Raw genomic sequence first — 23,783 nt, forward strand, 5'->3', positions numbered from 1 at the left:
TGTTTGGAGGACATCTGTTTAATGCAATGGCCACCTGCCATTCTCTAATCATGGCTGATGGAAAATTACAGGGTGACCCACTGGATGTGAAGATGTTTGAAGCCACTGGCTGGGTAACATTTTTATAGTACTTTATCTGGATTAGAAACTAATTCATACATAAATCACACCTATATCACTAACCTGGGGTGAAAAGGGGTGAAAAGAGTAAAAGTTTAGCTGGGGAATGGTAGATGGTCTAGTAGTTTACATCTCAACTACAGGGACCAGGTCCATTGCTGAGGCTGAATCAACGGGGAATACTAACCATCTCCTGCAGTTAGGGTGAATGGTATAAATAGTTTAGTCGGAGTGCCACCCACGAAAAAGGAAAGGTGTGCCCAAGCCCAAGGAGCCCTGCACTATGGGTTCCTAGTGGTAAGCAAACAAGACGGCTGGCACCACCAATAAGAAATGCTCTTTTACTTGAATATGACATCAAAGCAGGCCAATGATTTTATTGATTTGATGTCATTCAAGTAAAAGGGCATTTTTTATTGGTGGTGCCATAGACATATTATAAACTGCGATTGCTATTGCCCAGCCCCTATTCACTAGTGCTTGCAAGTTCCTCCCCTTCTCTACACTGGTCATAAATATGTGTGCAGGATTAAATATAGAGAGCTCTGCCGGCTACTATCCTAGGGTACGTTGGTTGAATTAAGTCTACATGTCCATGGAGACCCTATATATTCTATGGGCTACTTATATCATGCAATAATTTGAATCAGCATTGTAATAGCTTACTTTTATAATATGGTGCTTTGGGTCCAACGGGAGAAAAAATACTTTACAAATGTTTCATTATTATTTTTGTAATCTAGAGGATTATCTATATGAACTAACCCAAATAAAAAATAGCCACATTTTGCATGTTGTTTTTGTGTTGGTGCTGGCTGTAAGTTTCCATGTCAATTAAATTAATATAAAATAATATAGTGCATGTTGGGATTACAGAAGGCTGTGATTTGTCACATGCAGCTCAGCAAAAGTGAAAGCCTTATAGTACATGAAATGAAAACACCCAGGTGTATTTGCATTGTTAGTGACAGATTTTGTAAATGATGGTCCTAAAATGTCACCACACCCGAATCACACCAGGGCTGGGGATTACCGGAGAGATAAGTTATTTGGCAATCCTGGCATGGATTCATTAAGATTCACCTTCTATAAAGATCAACACAGTCTGCATTTCTTAAAGAAAAGTAAGTGGTGATGGTTGTTTATCTTGCCATATCATCATCGTTTTATCATTGTAGGTAACTGATTTTATGCCTTGATGAAACAGTGCACAGGTCTGGTTAGCACGCCGACTTCTCTAAGAGCAAAACAAATCTTTATTTTTCAGTTCATGTGTCAAAACACCATAATGTTGACAATTGTTTCAGGGCCACGTAGGATCCCCTTCATCAGAACAGTGCAGACAGTCTTTTCAGTTTTGACACATGAACTGAAGAATAAAGATAAGTTTTGCTCTTAGAGAAGCCAGCGTGCTAACCAAACCTCTGGACTTTTGATTGAGACGAGCTGTAGCTTTGCACCTATGGTTATGCACCACACACAAGCAATAGAACACAGCAGTACATGCATCCAGCTACATTTAAGTGTTCAGCAGGTGCTCGTCAGCCAATCAGGATGCACTGTCATACACCCTTTACCCGTTCACCGGAAGAAGGCGTGGCTAAGCGCCGAAACGCGTCGTGACGATCAGACGGCTTGCCGAGAAGTGTAGGAGCCGGCGGCTTTCCCCAGTCCCCCTGCCTCTTCATCGCAGACGGACCCTTGAAGCCCTGGCCAGGCTCAAGACGTGGGTGATACTCGCTGGCGGCCCCCTACATGTGCAGAACTTGCACATAGACTGTAAGTGCAATTGTTTTTAGCGTGGAAGTTTGAAATAAAAAAGTTAATGCACCATAGGAGCGCACCCTTGTTCTCTTGTTTCCCATACGCTAGATTCCTGGCACCACCCAGTGAAGGGAGCAGCACCGTGGGCATAACATACACTTAAAGGGCCATACTCAGCTGAAGCTAGCGCAGGATATAACACTTCTCTCTTCTCCTCATACACCCTTTACCTGCCATACCACATCTAGCAGCCATTAGCATTCAGGTGGGAGGCTTCAGTTGGACGCCATCGCAAGATTGCGTCACTAGCAGGACTGCCCCGTGCAGGCATCCCTCCCACAGGGGTCCCTCCCTAACCGCTCACCTGTCCACCATGTCCTAGAGCTGAAAGAAAACATTTAAAAACACACGATTGGTTCGCACGATGACCAGGGGCCCCGGACCTCTCTCACTGGCCGGGGCCCCAAGGCCAACATGCGATACCTGGAGGGGAGTGCAGGTGGGCCTGGACCTCTCACACCCAGGCTCTGGACTTATCACATCCAGAAAACCCACCAACACTGCCTCCATACTGAATGCTAAATTCAACACACACAAGCTATAGAACACAGCAGTACATGCATCCAGCTACATTTAAGTGGTCAGCAGGTGCTCGTCAGCCAATCAGGATGCACTGTCATACATCCTTTACCTGCCATACCACATCTAGTAGCCATTAGCATTCAGGTGGGAGGCTTCAGTTGGACGCCATCGCAAGATTGCGTCGCTAGCAGGACCGCCCCGTGCAGGCATCCCTCCCACAGGGGCCTTTGGGGCCCCGGCCAGTGAGAGAGGTCCCGGGCCCCTGGTCATCGTGCGAACCAATCGTGTGTTTTTAAACATTTTCTTTCAGCTCTAGGACATGGTGGACAGGTGAGCGGTTAGGGAGGGACCCCTGTGGGAGGGATGCCTGCAGGGGCCGGTCCTGCTAGCAACGCAATCTTGCGATGGCGTCCAACTGAAGCCTCCCACCTGAATGCTAATGGCTGCTAGATGTGCTGTGGCAGGTAAAGGGTGTATGACTGTGCATCCTGATTGGCTGACGAGCACCTGCTGACCACTTAAATGTAGCTGGATGCATGTACTGCTGTGTTCTATTGCTTGTGTGTGTTGAATTTAGCATTCAGTATGGAGGCAGTGTTGGTGGGTTTTCTGGATGTGAGAGGTCCAGAGCCTGGGTGTGAGAGGTCCAGGCCCACCTGCACTCCCCTCCAGGTATCGCATGTTGGCCTTGGGGCCCCGGCCAGTGAGAGAGGTCCGGGGCCCCTGGTCATCGTGCGAACCAATCGTGTGTTTTTAAACCTATGGTTATGCACTAAGTTGATGTGGTATGGTGTGCCACTCCTCACTTTTCTACTTATGCCTTGATGAAGAGACAGCATTTGTCTCAATGCACTGGAACGTTCAGTGAAGATACAATAACTAATAGGGGTGACAAACAACATTTCCACTATCCCAAAACAGCATTTCTTTTCAAACAACAGGCACTTCACTTACCAGTATGAGTACAAGGCCAACCCTCTATTTTGTGTTTATAAAAATAACTACACAGAGGGTGTAATTATTTTTATAAACACGCTCTTTGGGGTAACCTTCTGATCTCTTTATTTTTTTTAGTATCTACAAAAGTGTGGGCAGGAGAAACAGGCTCTTATGCTGGGCATACATGGTACGTTTTGTACCGTGTAATTGAGCCGCTGGCTTGATTCCGGCGCATCCCCGCTCGACCCCGCGGGCGCCCGGATTGATTCCCGCTCGTCCCCGTGGGTGGCTTCGTATCTTCCGCTCGTTTATTCTTTTGTCTTGCCCGTCGGTATCGAGCACGGAATCGATCTGGCGGGGTATCAAAGACGTCGAAAATTATCAATCGAGCCATCAGCGGCTCGATTACATGGTACAAAACGTACCGTGTATGCCCAGCATTACACTCTATGGCCTTACAATCTGCAAAGGGTTGTAATACCTCTTTTTGGACACATTTGTGGAACACGTATGTTTTTTTTTTTTTTTTTTTTTCTTTTTCCGTAATGGAGCATGCAATAGTTAGAATTTTTCTCCGGTTTCATTTTTGCCTTTGTCTTCTATGCAGTAGGATACAAAGTAAGGTATATTCGAAAACTTTACAGACATCACCTAAACAGAAGCTGCGAATACATTTCGAAAATGTCAGTGATGTAGTTGGATGAACATGGACTACAGTGCAAAAATTGCAATGGGATCTATCTTCCAAAATAGTGCAGCCCCAGTAAAGCTACAGAGTAGAGTACAAATCTCCCTGCATAGTCCCCCTCCCCCCCGCAAGTACTTCCTCCAGTATAGCCACACCCCTAAGTTCTGACCCTCTTTGCCACTTTTGCCATGACTCTAAATCTAATGTCATATGTCCCCACTCCAAGCACTTACCTTCTCCTCCCACCAAACTCAGCATACCTACATACAACTAACAAGTACTGCTCTCCTCCTGCCCTTATTTATGTCACATCTTTCCTTTCCACGGTTCTGTCACATTTCTTCCTCAGACCCTGAATGCTGCTCTTCCAAATACTGCCAGATTGCTACATATTATAAAATTATAAGTTGCATAATAATGATCATCATTAAGCAGAACTACTCACTGCTCTGCTTAGACCACCATCATATACCCTTCGCCTCCTTTCTACAACAACACTTTGCCTCAAGAAGTCATGTAAACATTACACTAGGCACAACACTGCTCTCAAACACCTAGGAGGAAACATCTAATATGTAGTGCAGAGGGTGACATTTTTTTGAATGACTGCCTCTATGCAAAGCAGGCATACAGGTGGTGATAATTTCCACAATATACCAGTGATCAGTGATGTATTGAGGGTCTGGAGCAGTTTTCTGTACATGCTTGTGAGTGACCTCTACAATGACTGTCCCTATGTTACTACAACGTGGACCTTTGTATAGGTACGACTTACACTAAGCTGAGGACATTTACCATAAGAACCTGCTTCTACTGGTACAAACATAAACAAAAAATCTACCCAGTGGGAACAAAGACAGCAATGAAAATCTGAAGGCCACTCACATACTGGCTGTTAAAATTATGAAATGTGTTGTTGTTATGTTAATTACTGTATAAAGTTGCTATATGAGTTAGTTCGATAAGTTACACAATCTACTCAAGGCAAAGCACAAACATATCATCATGTATTCTACTGCTGCTTTGCATATCTCAATCTAGTTTAACCAGGCCATATTTCATTATGATCATTAACAAAACCTTGCTTTACTACCTTAGTCATCACCATTAAAAAAACCTGTAGTGAGAGGTTTATGGAAACCTATACTGCTGACAGTGTTCTAAAAGAAATTAGACTCTTGTCTGCCAGACTGATCATTACCTTTAATACTTAACGGATTACTGACCCACAGCAGGCACATAAATCAGTTGTTGTGACTTCAGTGTAATTTCCCTTGCTGCACAGTTCTGGATCACTGAATCTATATGCAGCAACACAGACATCACTACTATAAACAGGAGGTAGTTTTCTGCAAAGGAAGTATCTACAACATGACACATATTTCCTTTATAGGAAAACCACAGTGGCTTTCAGTCAACATTTCTTTTTAAACCTTCTGTATTATATTTTTATAAGCAGATTTTTACATTGTTTTACATCAATTTCTTAATTCATTTATTTTACCTGAATTAAAAAAATATATGAGATAATGAATTATATGTGTAGTGCAGCTAAGAAATAGAGCATTAGTAGGAAAGAAAAGAGTCTCATGTTCTTTTCCAGTGCAGGAAGAGTTAAAGTGTACCTGAACTCTCGCACAGGACAGAAGGAAAACATAGAGAAATGCACCCTGTATGTATTTTGAGAGTTTAGCCTGTCCAATTCCCCCTCATTTGTGTCTAATCACAAGTTAATTGTGCTTATAATTTGACCTCTCCCCTGTGTCACATGACTGCCAAGGCCGATAAGGCAGATAAGCTCATTTGAAAGTACAGGATGTGTTAACACTATGTCTGCTTCCATGAATCAGGAAGTAGAAACAGTGCAGATATATTCTAAGATTTGTTTCAGCTGTAACAAAGAAATGTCTTTGTTTAATGGCTATTATGCTGTTGCATATGTTTTAGAGCAGAGAGGATGTTCTGAGTTCAGGTCCACTTTAAAGGATACCCGAACTGAAATGTGACATAATGAGATAAACATGTGTATGTACAGTGCCTAGCACACAAATAATTAGGCCATGTTCCTTTTTTTCTTTCTCTGTCTGAAAGAGGTAAATATCAGGTATGTAAGTGGCTGACTCAGTTCTGACTCAGACAGGAAGTGACTACAGTGTGACCCTCACTGATAAGAAATTCCAACTATAAAACACTTTCCTAGCAGAAAATGGCTTCTGAGAGCAAGAAAGAGATAAAAATGGGAAATATTTTATCAGTGAGGGTCACATTGTAGTCACTTCCTGTCTGAGTCAGAACTGAGTCAGCCACTTACATACCTGCTATTTAACTCTTTCAGACAGAGAAAGAAAAAAAGGAACACAGCATAGTTATTTGTGTGTTTGGCACTGTACATACACATGTCTATCTCATTATGTCACATTTCAGTTCGGGCATCCTTTAAGAAACTTCAGTTGCTATCTATGCAAAAGAGCTTCTCTGAGCTCTCTTGCAGGAAGTTCAAAGGTTTATTAGCTCTGCTCTGTTTTATAGTTTAAAATACAGAGGGTGCTTTCTGAACTGAAGAAGATTAGAGAATGATGCAATGTTATAGAAAAAAGGCTGTATAACTGAACATAAAAATATGAGACTCTTTTCTTTGCTAAAAATGTTCTATTAATAATCTGTATTACATATACAATTCATTATATAAGTTGTTTTTTTTTTTGCTTCAGTGTTACTTAAAATACATTTAAAGCCCTAGTTCAGCTTCACATTCATTGTATTATTATTTTCAATAGCCCATAAACTGCCCTTTCATGTTATCTTGCATTCATGTACTTCAGCGCATATAAAAGGAGAACAAACTAAATTGTATATTGGATTTCAGCACAGCCATATTGAAAGAAATCTTACTCATTTTTTAGCTGCATTTATTTAAAGAGTAGCAAAAGGTGGCATGTAATTTATTAATCATGTCCCATCTAGAACTGAAATAGCACGTGACAAATGCCAGTCATACACTTTACAATTTGTGGTAGATAAGATAAAGAGTCAATATCGATATTAGTATCCAAATATCAGTGAACCTGGTCTTCCACCTTGCAACACTAGATATTTTAGAATATTACAGCAAAGTTAGCATTTGTACCACTGTAGATGTTATCTTTGTCTTCGCTTACTGTTATCGCCCGCACTGCTGCTGTTGTTATTGATCAGACAAAGAATGTGCATGTCATTGATATTGTAATTGTAATATCAACCATAAATGCTATAGTTATAAGTCATTAGATTTTAATCTATAAAAAATATTGTGTTGTATATGCCTAACTATAGCTGGACTTCAGTGCCAGTGCTTTGTGAAGACATGAGCTTGCTATTCCTATTTACTCTTGCAAATGTAATACTTTTAAATGAGACCACTTAGTGGCATATGATGGCCTGGGTGGATGGGAGGGGAAGTAGGCTTTTAATATTGATTGCATTCCAGTAATCAGCAGATTGCATCCAATTTCTGTTGACAGCCCCCCTGTTCTGACTGCTCCTCCCCCCACCCATTGTTCACAGCATTCATGCAGTGGAGGCATGTGACTCTATGTACCTGATCCCTTTTGCTTTGTATCATCCTTAGGGGACGCCATCCGCCCCCCCCCCCCCCGTTCATTCGGCAGTGTCTCCATTGTAATTCTCCAGTGGGGCCCCAATTAAGATAGCCACCAGCTCCTGCCACGGCTGCGCAGTTCTCATAGCCGCAAGTGTGGCTGCGCAGCTTTAAGTCTTCCTCCAGCTCTGACCTCGTTCCCGGCAGTCTCACATGGTTTACGTACACGAGACTGCCGGGAACGAGGTCAGAGTTGGAGTAGGACTTAAAGCTGTGCAGCCGCACTTGCGGCTATGAGATCTGCTCATCCGCGGCAGGACCTGGCGGCCAAGGATGCTAAAAAAAAAAATAGGTATTTACCTTTTTTTAGGATTTTTGCCTTGTGAGTCCTTTAAATTGAGTTTTCTTTTAATAAAAAGCTGTGTGGATACAAAACAAAACCTCTTTTTTTTTAGAATGATCCTTTTCCTTTTTTCAGGTAATGGACGATAACTGTGAAGATATTTCTGATGAAAGCTTATCCCAAAGTAAAGTAGCTCGACCTGGACCAGACTTCAAGGGTGTAAGTTTCACAAACTTAAAGTGACGCTGAAGTGAAAATAAAGTTATGAGACAATGAATTGTATGTGCAGTACAAATAATTAATAGAACATGAATGGCAATGAAAAGTGTCTCATATTTGTATTTTCAGTTACCGTATATAGTTTTATTTATAACTGCATCATTATGTCATATTTGTAGTTTAGAGTAGGGATAAGCACAAATTTCACATAAACTTAATTTTACATCGTAATTTGCAATTATAATAAAAAATCATAATGTGCAATTTCCAGAAAAATCAAAACTAATTTCATGTGTAAATGTAATCAGGAACTGTAATTTCGCAATTTAGCATCATTTTTGCTTAATTTTGTGCTGAATTTGGCAGTTAATAGCAAAGCCCCAATACATGCTATAATCACTAAAGTTGCTATGTATGTTTAGGAGAATAGTGGGAATAAGGCAAAAATATTTTTTCAAAAAGACTTTGTAGTTTTTAAAGAGAGTCTGAAGCGAGAATAAATCTCGCTTCAGACCTCATAGATAGCAGGGGCATGTGTGCCCCTGCTAAACCGCCGCTATCGCGCCGCTAAACGGGGGTCCCTTCACCCCCAAATCCCCCTCCGTGCAGCGCATCCCCTCTTCCTGGTTGGGGCAGGGCTAACCGCCGCAGCCCTGCCCCACGCGCATTTGTCAGCGCGTATCTCCGCCTCTCCTCCGCCCCTCTCAGTCTTCCTTCACTGAGAGGGGCGGGGAGAGGCGTCGATGCAATGCTGATAAACGCGACTGGAGGCCGGGCTGCAGCCGTTAGCCCTGCCTCCAGGAGCGACCAATTCCACGACCAAGTGTTGCGGGGGTGGGTTTGGGGGTCAAGGGACCCCCGTTTAGCGGTGCGATAGCAGTTGTTTAGCAGGGGCACACATGCCCCTGCTAACTATGAGCTCTGAAGCGAGATTTATTCTCACTTCAGAGTCTCTTTAAGAGAATTGATTTTAAAAATGAAAAGGAAAATGTTTTTTAACCTGTCAATTTTCTGAGTTTAAAAGCCATTTTCCTCTGCATTTTTTCAGACACTACAAGGTCTTTTGGGAATTTTTTTTTTTTTTTTTGCCTTGTTCCACCCTTCCCCTTAACATGCGTATCACTTTTGGTGACGATAGCATGTATGGGGGCTTTGCTATAATAATCACTAAAGTTTGCACGAATATACACAAAAAAATACATGAAAACACAAAACCACTTGAATGTTTAAATCATAATTACATATGGCCGTAATTGTGAAAATTTACACAAAATTTCACATAATTGTAATTGGCAGATTACTGTCATCATTAGTTTAGAAACCACACTCTGTATTTTAAGCTGTAAGCATTTATGAACTTTGGACAGTGGTGCAGCGTTCCCTGTGGTGATAAGGATTTATGGTGAACATTGTTTATGAACATTGGCGCAATAACATAATTGATAGTATGATAATATACATGAATCATATTGATTATCTGTTGCTGTAGACATCTGAGCGCTGTATAAGTTTTGGTTAACATGCTCTGCTTCCTGAGTTAAGGTGGCCATACATCAAGCAACTTGGCAGCTGATCGACCATCCAATTCGATTATTATAATCAGAATTGGATGAAAATCGGTGCTGCCAAGTGCATGCTCAATCGATGATGCAATCAATTTTGGGCTGAAACTGGTCCCATTAATCAGACAGAGATGCTGCAAGATGTTGGGCTGACTTGCTCATTCGGGTGCGCGGCAGTAATGGCAAGGAATATCGAGATGAGCGGCAAAACCCCCGGCTCTGTTCCTGCAATGTGTATGTATGTATGTGTGTATGTATGTATGTATGCAATGTGTATGTGCTGTAATGTGCATTTATACATTACCTGTCCTGTGTCTTCTGGCGATCTTGTATTATCCGCATACATGCTGCCGGCTCATAGCACGCCGGTGCGTGACATCACGCATGCGCCACACCGGCAGCAAGTTTTGGCTAATTGAAGAGATGGAAGTTGAATGGGCTCTGCGGCACAGTACATGTAATGTATAAATGCACATTACAGCATATACATTACATACATACATACGTACACACACACACAGTGGCAAGGCCAATTCCCGAGACATTTCATGCTGAAATTGATTGGGAATCAGCTTGCTAATCAAATTCGATTAAGAAAGAGATTTGTCTCTCGGTCGACTCTGCCCATCATCACTAGATGTATGGCTACCTTTAATTTCAGGATTGAAAAACATGATTGTGTTGACAGCTTACCACATATAACAAGATACATTTTTTTGCAGGATACACTGAAAGGATTGCAAATCTTATTCCAGTATCCCTTCTCTTCAGCCATGCTGCGTATGTCTGTTATCATTAGAGCCATGGGAGGGAGTGATTTTAACGTGTACATGAAGGGTGCTCCCGAGACTGTGGCCAGCTTCTGTAAAGCAGAATCAGGTATTACTTGTTTATGTTCAAGAAATTATTTAAAAATATATTCAGTCAGAGCTTCCAGCTTGGTTAATTACATGTTCATGGTGAGATAATTAAATAAAAAGGCAGCCAATTAGGCATGCATTTAACCAATCAAACAATAATTCATCATGAAAAAGCATCATTATAGCCCTGGGAAGGCAATATACATATTTGCTAACACATCACATAATGCATATAAGGAGTTTATGGTGAGTGTGACAACTGCTACATGATGTGCCACTGTTTTGTTCCAGATAATATTAAAACAGATGTGCCAAAAAAGATAATATACACCAAAAAGAGTTTAAAGGAACACTATATAAGTTTACCTTTTCTTCGAATCACCTTAAATAGGAAGGGAGGCCTTTCTGATGATTTACAGTGTTAGTAAAAGAGGGAAAAAAACATCCTTCCCTAATCAGATGGTCTGGAGAGGACAGGGTGTCGGGTGTCGTGTGTCGGACTGCGGGGCTGCTATAAGAATGTCTAAATGCTCTCTCATTCCCTCTGCACGCTGTCCTGCTTGTATAAACAAAGCACAAGCTATGCTGACAGGAGTGTGTTGTGGGCTTGAATTCATCAATCTGCCCAGCCACAAAATACCCCTGTCTAGAGATGGCCCGAACGGTCCGCATTGGAACGCGAACATGCAAACTCCTGTGGTTCGCATTCGCGGTGAACCACAAACTATATGCGAGTTTGACCCACCCCCTATACTACATCATTAGGCTCAACTTTGACCCTCTACATCACAGTCAGCAGACACATGGTAGCCAAGCAGGCTACCCTCCCTCCTGGTCCTGGAGCCCCCACCCCCTTATAAAAGGCAGGCAGTGTTGGCCATTTCACTCACTCTTGTGGCTGCAGTAATTAGAGAAGGGAGAGGGACCTGCTGTAGACATAGGGAAAGCTTAGTTAGGTTCTTGTTAGGCTTGTTAGCTTGCTCCTTGCTGATACTTATTGCTAAAAAGCACCCCTCAACAGCTCTTTTGAGAGCTAATGTTGTTCTTGTGGTTTTTTTTGTGTGTGTCCCACAGACACTTGTTGCATATACAGCCCTGTCAGTAAGTCGCAGCTGGCCCTTGGCCCCTTGGTAATTCCTACTGTGCCACTGCCAGGCCCAGCACATTCAGTGACTACCTGTGTGTGTGACAGCTGCACATTTGTAATACCAATCACTGCATACCTGTTCAGTGCACCTACCTACGTGACCGCAAGCAGTGTTATATTATATACCAGTCACTTCACCTGTTCACGGTACCTGTGTGTGTGACAGCTGCACATTTGTAATACCAATCCCTGCATACCTGTTCAGTGCACCTACCTACGTGACCGCAAGCAGTGTTATATTATATACCAGTCACTGCACCTGTTCACGGTACCTATGTGTGTGACAGCTGCACATTTGTAATACCAATCACTGCATACCTGTTCAGTGCACCTGCCTACGTATGTTAATTCCCCTTCGTGATTGTTACCTTGCCGCGGTGAAGGGGCTTGCGTATCACAATGAAGCAATGACCGCCAGCTATATGAGTGTCTCTGGGATGGGGGGGGGGGGGGCACACCCAAGATAATAAGGTCATTGCTTCATTATAGACAGACCAAATTCGATCAGCTGGACAGTCACTGTTGTTCTGTCATTGAGCTACCTCAGCCCGGCGACCGTATGGGCTTGAAAACCGCTATCACCTGCACTCTGGCCATGATATGCACCAGTCCAGCACGGCCATCACTACACAAACAGCTGTTTGCGGTGCATTACACAGTGAGTTTGGTCTGTCAGTGTGAAGCAGTACACTAATTACACTACCTGATTGATGTATACACATGCAAGATGTTTTAAAGCACTTTAGGCCTCCAATTTAGCATGCAATGTGATTTCTGCCCCTAAAATGCTGCTGTGCGTCAAATCCAGATTTTTCCCTGGGACTTTTGGCGTGTATCCCACTCTGCCATGCCCCCTCCAGGTGTTAGACCCCTTGAAACATATTTTCCATCACTTTTATGGCCAGCATAAATGTTTCTAGTTTTCAAAGTTCTCCTCCCCATTGAAGTGTATTGCAGTTCGCGACAGTTCGCACGAATCGAACTTTTCGCGAACCTAAAATCGAAGGTTTGAGCCATCTCTATTCCTGTCAGCATAGCGTGTGCGGCCACAACACACTTCTGTCAGCATAGCTTGTGCTTTGTTTATACAAGCAGGATAGTGTGCAGAGGGAATGGAAGAGCCAACACACAATACCCGACACCCTGGCTCTCCAGGCCATCTGATAAAGGAAGGATGTATTTTTTTTCTCTTTTACTAATACTGTAAATCATCAGAAAGGCCCTTCTGCCTTTTTAAGGTGTTTAGTAAGGTGTTTAGTAAAAAGGTATTTTGATGGTGTTCCTTTAAACTCTTTTTGGTGTATATTATCTTTTTTGGCACCACTGTTTTAGTATTATCTGGAACAAAACAGAGGCATTTCATGTAGCACTTGTCACACACACCATAAACTTCCTTATATGCATTATGGGATGTGTTAGCTTAGCAAATATTTATATTGCCTTCCCAGCATATTGCACCTTAGCATTCTGAGAGCTCATCTAAGTTATTCCTTTATACTGCCTGATGAAGCAGGTCACACCTGCAAAATACATTGCATTGTGTAGTATACAACAATGTTTTTACCTGACTTAAACAATTTGTGTCATCAGTGGGGAGGTAGGTCTACCACTACATCCCATTTTAAAACTGTTTTTAGTGTATATTATCCTTTTTGTTGCCCCCGTTTTACTATCATCTGCAAGTTTTGTCCACCCTTGGTGGAGGGGTGCTATACCTTTTCTTGTCCACAGAGGGTGACTTCTTAACCCAAGTGGGGTGGGGTCTAAGCTCACTACCTACCAGTACAGTGTTTTCCTTAGTGATAACTAACCATTGTCAGTGTCATTTCACAAAAAGTACCTCATATCAACATGTATTTTAACATGCTACACTATCATGGCCTCTTGATTTCCCCTTTTGACTTTATAAAAGTCTGTTTTGTTCCAGTCCAGCGTTGCCTGGTAGTTTGGCAACAATGCTTTTTCAGGCCTCAGGTACAGTAAAGTTATGTGGACATTTGTAAATGTCTGGTCCATGCTGTGTGGAGAGATACATGACCCAGAGAAGACATTGTTTGATAAGATCTATGAAAGTCCAGTGTAAACAGTTTTCTGAATGAAAGTCCACTGGAGATCCTAGCTTAACTGACTGTACTGACATCATGACACTATACTCTGTAAAGTGCAGCTAAACACTATAAACAAGCCCAATAAACAGAGGAATATGCTGCTTAAAGGGAACCCAAGCCGAAGCTTGGGTTAAAAAAAGGGTTATTTACCTAAAGAGAGGGAAGCCTCAGGATTCTATTGAGGCTTCCCTCCATGCTACAATGTCCCCCTTAATCACCACGGCCCCCCTCCACTGTTATGAGCTTGACCACACAGTAGCTGCACAGGCACGACCACGTATACGCAGTAGCACAGAGCCGCTCATAAACTAGTGGCCCTGGCTTACTGTGCATGCATGGGTGTGCTCGTGCGGCAACTGTGTAGCCACACTAATTGAAGAGGTTGCTAATCTTCCAGGGGTCTGAGCTCAGCAAGGGGGAGACAGAGCACTGAAAGAAGCCTCAATAGGATTCTGAGGCTTCCCTCTCTTTAGGTAAATATTGTACCTGAGCTTCAGCTAAATAATGCATTATAACCATCCTATTTGCCTTTTAATTAAAAAAATTACTGACATAGAAGCCTACTTACAGACAATTTTTTTGCCAGGCTTGATAATTAGGACAGATACTGCTCAGTGAGAAATAATATTTAGACTGGGCATGGCCTACAGCCATACCCATTTTTAGGGGTGGGCGGAGCAAGTGACCACCCGGGGTGCTGCGGTGGAGCGGCAGTGGGCGGCGCAGCGGCGGGGGAGAGTGGGCATAGAGCTTTAACATCTCACCTTCCGGGATCCACCGCATCCTGTTTTCTTCGTCCTAGGCATCCATTGAGTAGGTAACAGCGCCCCCTGTGATGTAACCACATGTCATTACAGGGGGGGCCGTTACTAAAGCAACAGATACCTGGGACTCTGGGGGGAAGAAGATAGAGGCAGTGGTAGATCCTGGAAGGTGAGTTGTTACTGCTCTGTGCCCGCTCTCCCCCGCCGCTGCGCCTATGCCTGGTTACCTATACTATGGGCACCTATGCTGGCTACCTAAACTGGGGGCACCTATCACTGGTGATCTAAACTGGGGGCACCTATGCCTGGCTACCTATATTGGGTGCACCTATGCCTGGCTACCTATACTGGGGGCACCTATAGCTGGCTACCTATACTGGGGGCACCTATAGCTGGCAACCTATACTGGGGGCACCTATAACTGGATACCTATACTGGGGGCACCAATGCCTGGCTACCTTTACTGGTGGCACCTTTAGGTGACTACCTACACTTGGGGCACCTATGACTAGTTACCTATACTGGGAGCACCTTAACCACTTGAGAACCCTGGGCTTACACCCCCCTAGTGACCAGGCTATTTTTGCAAATTAGGCCACTGCAGCTTTAAGGCCTCACTGCAAGGCCATACAACTCAGCACACAAGTTATCCCCCCCTTTTTTGCCCACCGACAGAGCTTTCGGTTGGTGGGCTTTGATCCTCCCAGCCCCAGGATGTTCAGGATGTTTACTTGTTTTTTTCTATAAATATTTATTTCCTTTTTTTATCAATAATTTTTAAAATTTTGTTTTTAAATCCCCGCCCATCCTCCCCCTGCCATCCAATCAGCATGATCGGCTGTCATAGGCTTCAGCCTATGACCGTGAATTACTTCCCTGTCTCCAGAGGGGACAGCCGTGTGGCACTGCCTGTACACTGTAAATAGACGGCAATCGCGCTGGGAGACTGATGACATTGCGGGCAGCCCCAGCAAAACACACCCCCAGGACTGCACGCCAATTGACGTTAGGAGATCCTGAGGCTGCTGCTCCGCTCACGCCCATTGGCGTGAGGTGGACGTTTAGTAGTTGAGCTGACTACCTATACTGGGGGCACCTATAGCTGACTACCTATACTGGGGCACCTGTACCTGGCCACTCATACTTGGGGCACCTATACCTGGCTACCTATACTGGGGGCCACTATACCTGGCTACCTATACCTGGCTACCTATACAGGGGGCACCTATACTTAGCTACCTATACTGGGGGCACTTATGCCTGGGTACCTATACTGGGGGCATCTAAAGCTGGCTACCTATACTTGGGGCACCTATACCTGGCTAACCTATACTGCAACTATGGATACCTGGCTCCATAGGGGGGTGCAATTTTTACGTCCTCGCCCTGGAAGCTTAAAAACTGCCCTGCCTTCAGCCTACTGTAAACTAGAAAACTTGTGTTGCTAGCAAGATCATATTATGCAAGACTAATATTATTAAGACTGCTTACAAAAAAACTCCACTAGAGGACAGCATATAACATATCATACATTAGAATACATCAACATCAGCTCTGCTGTAATACTATGAACTCTAACTACAGTATGCGGTGTGTGACCACCATGTCCGCTGGAAAAAGGCCATGTCTGTTGATATACTTGGCACAGCACCATTGGAAAAATATTTTTTAAAAGTAGAGTAATAATGGAAGTATTGTAGATGCATGGAGAGCATCAGACTCCTTGTTTCATTCAACAGCTGAAACCTGATTGATTGCTCAGGGCAACTGCTCCATTTTTGCTTCTGTATTTTTTGCATTGGTCTTGATAAACCAGTCCCTGGGATAGGCAAAGCGGTGCCAAGTGGGAGACAATATTCACAGACAGTGGTGCTCATCCGAGCTAGGATATCCGAGATACTCGGATATCCTAGCTCTTTTTTCACTATTCGAGCTCGAATACCGAGCTCGAATAGTATTAGCTATCCGGGCTGTGCTATCCGAGCGCACTCGGATAGCAAGCAGCTATCCGGAGATATCCTAGCTATCCGAGCTCGGATAGCGTCACCAGCTCGGATAGCATCACGTCAGATGTCACCTCGAGTCCTCACAAGCAAATCAGCGGGCTCCAAGCCCTCTGACTGCAGCCAATCACAGGATGGGGAACCTGGCCAAGCCCTCCTCTATAAATAGCGGGCGCCATGTTGCCTCACTCGTCCTGCTTGCGACTTACTGACTGACTGTACTGAAAGATTGCTCCAGTGCTTTTTGTCTGTGTGCAAGTGCATTTATTGTGTTCTAAACCAAGCGTTTTTACACTCCAACACTTGGGGCCTGATTCACAAAGCGGTGCAAAGTGTTTGCACGCGAGTGAAAACCCCTTTATCACGCCTAAACTCAGTTTAGGCATGATAAGAAGAAACTCGCGCGAATTTTCCGCGCGCAAAGTTTTGCGCGCGCAAGCACGCAGGCGCGCGCGCATCACCCGGCACTTCGCGCGAAGCTCTCATTAAGCCCTATGGGACTTTGCGTTCGCGCGTTCGCGCGTACGCGCGGTAGCTTCCCGCGAGTTAGAGCACAAAGCGGTGATAACTTTGCTAGTGCAAAGGTTATCACGCCTAAAGTCTTTTAGGCGTGATAACTGAGTTATCACCGCTTTGTGAATCGAGCCCTTGATATTCAACTGTATTGCTTTGTATTGTAGATAGATTGTATTTTAGGCAGTTTAGTTTGTGTGATTAGGGACTAGGGAGGGAGACTGTCACTGGTGCTGCTGCAGCTGCAGCCAGCAGCTAGGCCCTGTGCCTAGGCAAGGCAGCCTGCCCTGCTCTGTGCTCTAGTCTCTAGTTACATGTGCTCTCACCTGTCCTACTCTACTGTACTACTTCTGTGTTAGATAGATTTGTACTATTTTATAGTTAGCAAGGCCCAGCTTTACTGCTATATACCTATCCTGTATCTGCTCTCTGTAATCTAGTCACACCTGTTCTATTATTTAGCTAGATTCTTCTATTGTTTAGTTAGTACTGTAGTGTACTCTAGTCTGTGTATAGGGACCGTCTGTCACCGCGTTACCTAGGGTCTTTGTGTGCGCAGTGCACGTCTGCGCTGTCCGCACCCTCTCGTTAGTGCTACACCCGTCCTATTTGTTTATATTACTTCTATTGTGTATTCGCTGACTTGAACTGTACTGTAGTCTGTGTATAGGGACACCGTTAGTCAGCGTCAGCTAGGGTCTTTGTGTGCGCAGTGCACGTCTGCACTGTCCGCACCCTCTCGTTAGTGCTACACCCGTCCTATTTGTTTATATTACTTCTATTGTGTATTCGCTGAATTTTGTACTGTACTGTAGTCTGTGTATAGGGACACCGTCAGTCAGCGTCAGCTAGGGTCTTTGTGTGCGCAGTGCACGTCTGCACTGTCCGCACCCTCTCGTTAGTGCTAGACCCGTCCTATTTGTTTATATTACTTCTATTGTGTATTCGCTGACTTGTACTGTACTGTAGTCTGTGTATAGGGACACCGTCAGTCAGCGTCAGCTAGGGTCTTTGTGTGCGCACTGCGCACTCTCTCATTAGCGCTACACCGATCTCTGCTGTAGAGTACACCTGTCCGTCACCTCACACACCCACCACCACCACCAGTACCACCCCATTAAAGTATCCCACTTGTCCCACCCGCCTATACCTAACTTTTTTTTTTCATTTATATAATATTAAAAATATACGATGTCTGGCACTGGCAGCCGCGGTTTGGGCAGGGGCAGCAAGGGCATCGGCAAGAGAGGAGATCTTGGGCGTGGCAGCCGCGCCACCACCACCACCATGCGCAGTTCTGCGTCTGCACCAGTGGCTATTCCGCCATTAGCCACTGGCCGTGGACGCCTTGGCCGCCCAACAGCTGGGAGTCATGCTGCAGAGACACAGCAGCAGCAGCAGCGTGTGGCGCAGATGTTCCTCCCACCGCCAGGTCGTAGCCGTCCTATTGAGGAGAAGGACGCGGACTCTGTAGTGGAACTGATGGGGGATGAGCAGGCCACCATTAGCTCTGGAACCGAGTCCTCCACCCCCGCCACCACTCCTGTTCGCAAGAGCAGCAGCAGCCGCCCAGCACTGCCTGGGGGGGGGGAGGAGGAGTGCAGTTCTCCAGCCCCAGCGGGCAACACCAGCACCCTGTCACTCAGCAGCACCTTCTTGTTATCCCCAAGCACAGCGGGACTATGGAGTGCTGTTGCGGCAGAATTGGAGGAGGAAGAAATGCTGATGGGCACTTTGGGGGATGATGCTTTGGACAGTCAGACAGTGGTAACTGTCCCTCAGCCCATGCATGCAGAAAGGGAGTTTGTGGGGTCATCCCAGCAGGACATGTTTGCGAAGGGGGAGGATGATGATGACAGGGTGAAGGACAGAGACTGGGTGGCAGATCCTGAGGATGTCATCAGCTCTGAGGAGGAGGATGCGTCTGTGGGCCTTGCTAGAAGGATCAGCATCACAAGCATAGGCAGGATCAGAAGTGGGCGTGGTATGCAGGCCACACAGGGTGCTGATCCGGAGGCGGAGAGTTCACCTCCCCAATTTGGAGTTTTTTCACCCTGCCATATGTGGAGTGCAAGTATGCCACCTGCAACCAGTGCTGCCAGCAGCTCAGCAGAGGGAAGGAGCCCTCTGCGTACGGCACCACCTCTCTGGTCAACCATCTGGCAGGGAAACACTTCCATGAGCATGAGGAGTTCATGAATTTGAAAAAAGCTGGCAGTGGCAGACCCGCCACCACTGCGAAGCCGTTGGCAGCAGCCACCTGCCCTCCTCCACCTCCTCCAGCAGCAACAGCAGGAGTGAGTCAGCAACGCACTGCTCCTCCTCCCTCTGCAACTCCTCCCGCCGACACTGAGGCCTGTTCTGGCAGCCAGTCCTCAGTGGCCTCCTCTGCTCCCTCCAGTGATTCCCGTGCCAGCAAAAGGCGTCGCCAGACCCTGCTCAGCGACACCTTCCAGGGGGTGGTCAGGGTTCTGCCTCCCCGCAGCCGTCGCGTGCGTCAGCTGAACGGCTTGCTGGCAAGGGCTATGTGCTCCCAACTCCTGCCTTATTCCCTTGTGCAGGAGGGGAGCGACATGCGTGCGCCGTGCGCTCCTGGTGTATGCAGCCCCCGATTGGCCAATCCCCAGCCGACATTATTTTGCATGCACGGCCATCCCTGCACTTCACCGCTCTGTGATGGCCAATGTCGGGAGGGGGCTGGATCACACAGTGGGTCAATGGGTCCACGTCACCATGGACTCGTGGAGCAGCCAGTTTGGGACAGGCTGCTATCTGTCCTTCACCGCGCATTGGGTCAGCTTGGTTAGAAGGGGGTGAGGAGGGGGGAGCAGCATCGGGCACTGTCAGAGCAGCAGCAGCAACAACGCAGTGGGTGGTGCCACCATGCAGGGTCAGCGGAATTGCAGCAGGTTCCTCTGATCCGCTTCCATCCTCCGGCACACCAGCCCAAACCCCCCGCCTCAGCAGCAGCGTGAAGCCCCGCCACTGCCAAGCGCTGCTGGAATTGGTCAGCCTGGGGAAGACCAAACTGACGGCGAACCATGTCCTGGCCAAACTCTGAGAGCAGGAGAGGAAATGGCTGACCCCCAGAGGCCTCAGAGTCGACAATGGGGCGAACCTGGTTGCTGCAATCAGCAGGGGAGACCTGACCTACATCCCCTGCCTGGCGCATGTCCTGAACCTGGTAGTCCAAAAGTTCCTGCGGACCTACCAGGGGATTGACCGACTCCTTGAGGCGGCAAGGAAGGTTGTGCGTCATTTCTGGCACTCGCCTGCAGCCGTAGCGAGCCTGGAAGAGGTGCAGAAGGAGCTGCACCTGCCACAGCACTGGCTCATGATTGATGTTCCAACTCGCTGGAACTCCACCCTGGCGATGCTGGAGCATCTGGTTGAACAGAGACAGGCTGTCAGCCAGTACCTTGCACGAGCAACAGTTGCCTCCATCACTGCAACTGGGCGCGCAGCCACCAACCTCCCGTCCATCATCTCCACGGAGGACTGGGGGCACATGCAGCAGGTGTGCTCAGTCCTGGCACCCTTCCTGCAGGCCACCAACATGGTAAGCAGGGACCATGCAATGGTGTGCGAGTGGGTCCCCTTAGTGTTTGTGCTGGACAGGGCCCTGTATGCACTGCTGGAAGAGGGAGCGGCAGCCTTGGACCAGCAGGAGCTGCAGGCAGCTTCACAGGCCACCTCTGAGGAGGAGGGCTTGGAGTTGGTGGAGGTCCCTGACCTTGCTGCTGATGAGGGGGAGCAGCAGACTGCAGCTGGACTGGTGCGGGAGTGGAGAGAGGATGAGGTGGAGGAGGCAGAGGAAGAGGAGGACAGCACTGTCGGCTCTGGGGCTGCCGATGATGTGCCAGCAGACGTGGCCAGACTCTTCCCAATGGCAGCGCACATGCTGAGGTGCCTGCGCAAGGACCCAAGGGTCATCCAGATGAAGCAGAGGGAGGACATCTGGATCTGCATGATGCTGGACCCACGTCTGAAGGGGAAGCTCAGCCAGTTTCTGCCTGCAGGAGGAGACCGTGAGCAACAAATGAGGGATTTGCAGCTGTCCCTTGTTGAGCGCTTGGAGGAAGCCTTCCCTCAGACATCCACCCCCACTGTCCAGCCAGCACAGAGGCAGTAGCAGGTGCCTGCATCCACCAGCAGCAAGCGCACGCGCACCACAGACCTGCTGTCTCTGACCAACGAGCTCTACATGAGTGTAGAGCTGCCAAGGACTAGAGAGGAGGTGCCTGCAGCAGCATCCTTCTCCAGTCACAGGCAGCGCTTGACCCGCATGGTGGCTGACTACATGGGGTCCTTCAGCGGGCTTGACAGCGTTGCCCCTGATGATCCCATGGGGTATTGGGTCAAGCACCTGCCGATCTGGAGCGAGCTTGCGCAGTACGCCATGGAAGTGCTCTCCTGCCCCCCTTCCAGCGTACTGTAAGAGCGTTGCTTCAGCGCAGCCGGTGGAGTCATCACTGAGAAGCAATCTCGTCTGTCTCACAAGTCTGTGGACAGACTGACGTTTCTCAAAATGAACCAGGCTTGGGTGGAAGGCAAATTCATGGCCCTTGTTGTCGGCAAGAGGGGTACATGAAGTGACGACTGGCACACACACATACACCTGCTGCTGCTGCTGTTATATTTCATCCTGCTGTCTGTGTCTTCACTGCCAGGGAACACATTACAAGGTGCTGCTGCCCATGTGCCACCAGCTATTACGCTTAAAAATAGCTGCCTGCCCTGCATTATTTTTTTAAAAAAAATTAAATTATTTTAGAGGTGTCCGGGTTGAAAACTGTCTGCCACACACTCATCCTCCTCACGCTGCCTGCTGTTGTATTTCCTCCTGCTGTCTGTGTCTCCACTGCCAAGGAACACATTACAAGGTGCTGCTGCCCATGCGCCACCAGCTATTACGCTCAAAAATAGCTGCATCAATTTGAAAAAAAAAAAATTGTAATTAATTTAGAGGTGCCCGGGTTGAAAACTGTGCTGTCCTAATTGTGCATTGGACACAATGTGGGCTTCACGACCGCAGTCTGGAAACTCATGCTGTTTATTTACGGCCCTGGAACCACTGCTAGGACCCAGGGCCTATTATGTCTCGCTGCCTGCCCTCCTGCCTGCTGCCTGCTGCCTGCCAGTCTGCCACACACTCAACCTCCTAACGCTGCTTGCTGCTGTATTTTTTCCTGCTTTCTGTGTCTCCACTGCCAGAGAACACTTTAAAAGGTGCTGCTGCCCATGCGCCACCAGCTATTATGCTCAAAAATAGCTGCCTGCATTATTTTGAAAAAAATTTTTTTAATTAATTTAGAGGCGTCCGGGTTGAAAATTGTGCTGTCCCAATTGTGTATTGGACACAATGGCCTTAATTCACTAAACTTAACTCCTGTCTTTAATAACTCTTCAGAGCTGTTTTACAGTTATCACAATTACATTACCATGGTGATAACTGTAAAACAGCTCAGAAGAGGTATTAAAGACAGGAGTTAAGTTAAGTGAATTGAGGCCAATGTGGGCTTCACGACCGCTGTCTAAAACCTCATGCTGTTTATTTACGGCCCTGGTACCACCGCTAGGAACCAGGGCCTATTATGTCTCACTGCCTGCCCTCCTGCCTGCTGCCTGCTGCCTGCCAGTCTGCCACACACTCAACCTCCTCACGCTGCCTGCTGATGTATTTCCTCCTGCTGTCTGTGTCTCCACTGCCAGGGAACACATTAAAAGGTGCTGCTGCCCATGCGCCACCAGCTATTACGCTCAAAAATAGCTGCCTGCATTATTTTGAAAAAAAAAATTGTAATTGATTTAGAGGTGTCCGGGTTGAAAACTTTGCTGTCCCAATTGTGTATTGGACACAATGTGGGCTTCACGACCGCTGTCTGGAACCTCATGCTGTTTATTTACAGCCCTAGTACCACCGCTAGGACCCAGGGCCTATTATGTCAGTCACATCACACTGCCTGACACACACTCCTCCTCCTCCTGTAGCTGCATTGAGCTTCTGCTGTCTGTGTGCTGCTACCACTGCCAGGGAGAACAGAAGAAGAACTATTTTCTGCTGCCAGCCTGCCACCTGCCCACCCACTCTCCTACTAGCTATTACCACACTACAACTTGCAACTACTTCCTCCTCCTGCTGATGTCTGTGTTTTACCACCGCCAGGGTACACAGAAAAAGGCACTGTGGCTTGCAATGTGCCACTACCTACCAATTATGCCATCAACACAAATATAACTATGGTGCTATTAAAATAAAATATTTCCACAAATGAAGTAAAAAGAAAATAGTACAAAAGAAAGGAAAACCAAGACACATAATATAATGATAGAGAAGAAGAGGAAGAAGAAAAAGAAGAAAGAAGAAGAAGATATAGAAGACGAAGAAGAAGAAGATATAGAAGAAGGAGAAGAAGAATAAGAAGAAGAAGATATAGAAGAAGAAGATATAGAAGAAGAAGAAGAAGAAGAAGATATAGAAGAAGAAGAAGATATAGAAGAAGAAGGTATAGAAGAAGAAGAAGATATAGAAGAAGAAGGTATAGAAGAAGAAGGTATAGAAGAAGAAGAAGAAGAAGATATAGAAGAAGAAGA

General features: G+C 46.2%; 1 protein-coding gene across 1 annotated transcript in view; it reads left to right on the top strand.

Annotated features, from left to right (window-relative positions):
* LOC137504740 (probable cation-transporting ATPase 13A4) overlaps positions 1-23,783 on the top strand; it is a 169,098-nt gene that overhangs the window by 62,879 nt on the left and 82,436 nt on the right. Inside the window, exons 14-16 of the mRNA XM_068233323.1 lie at positions 1-113; positions 8,149-8,232; positions 10,517-10,673. Coding sequence (XP_068089424.1) covers positions 1-113; positions 8,149-8,232; positions 10,517-10,673 — 354 coding nt within the window. The remainder of the gene's footprint in view (positions 114-8,148; positions 8,233-10,516; positions 10,674-23,783) is intronic.

Source organism: Hyperolius riggenbachi, chromosome 4 (genome assembly GCF_040937935.1).
Source record: "Hyperolius riggenbachi isolate aHypRig1 chromosome 4, aHypRig1.pri, whole genome shotgun sequence".
Taxonomy (NCBI): domain Eukaryota; kingdom Metazoa; phylum Chordata; class Amphibia; order Anura; family Hyperoliidae; genus Hyperolius; species Hyperolius riggenbachi.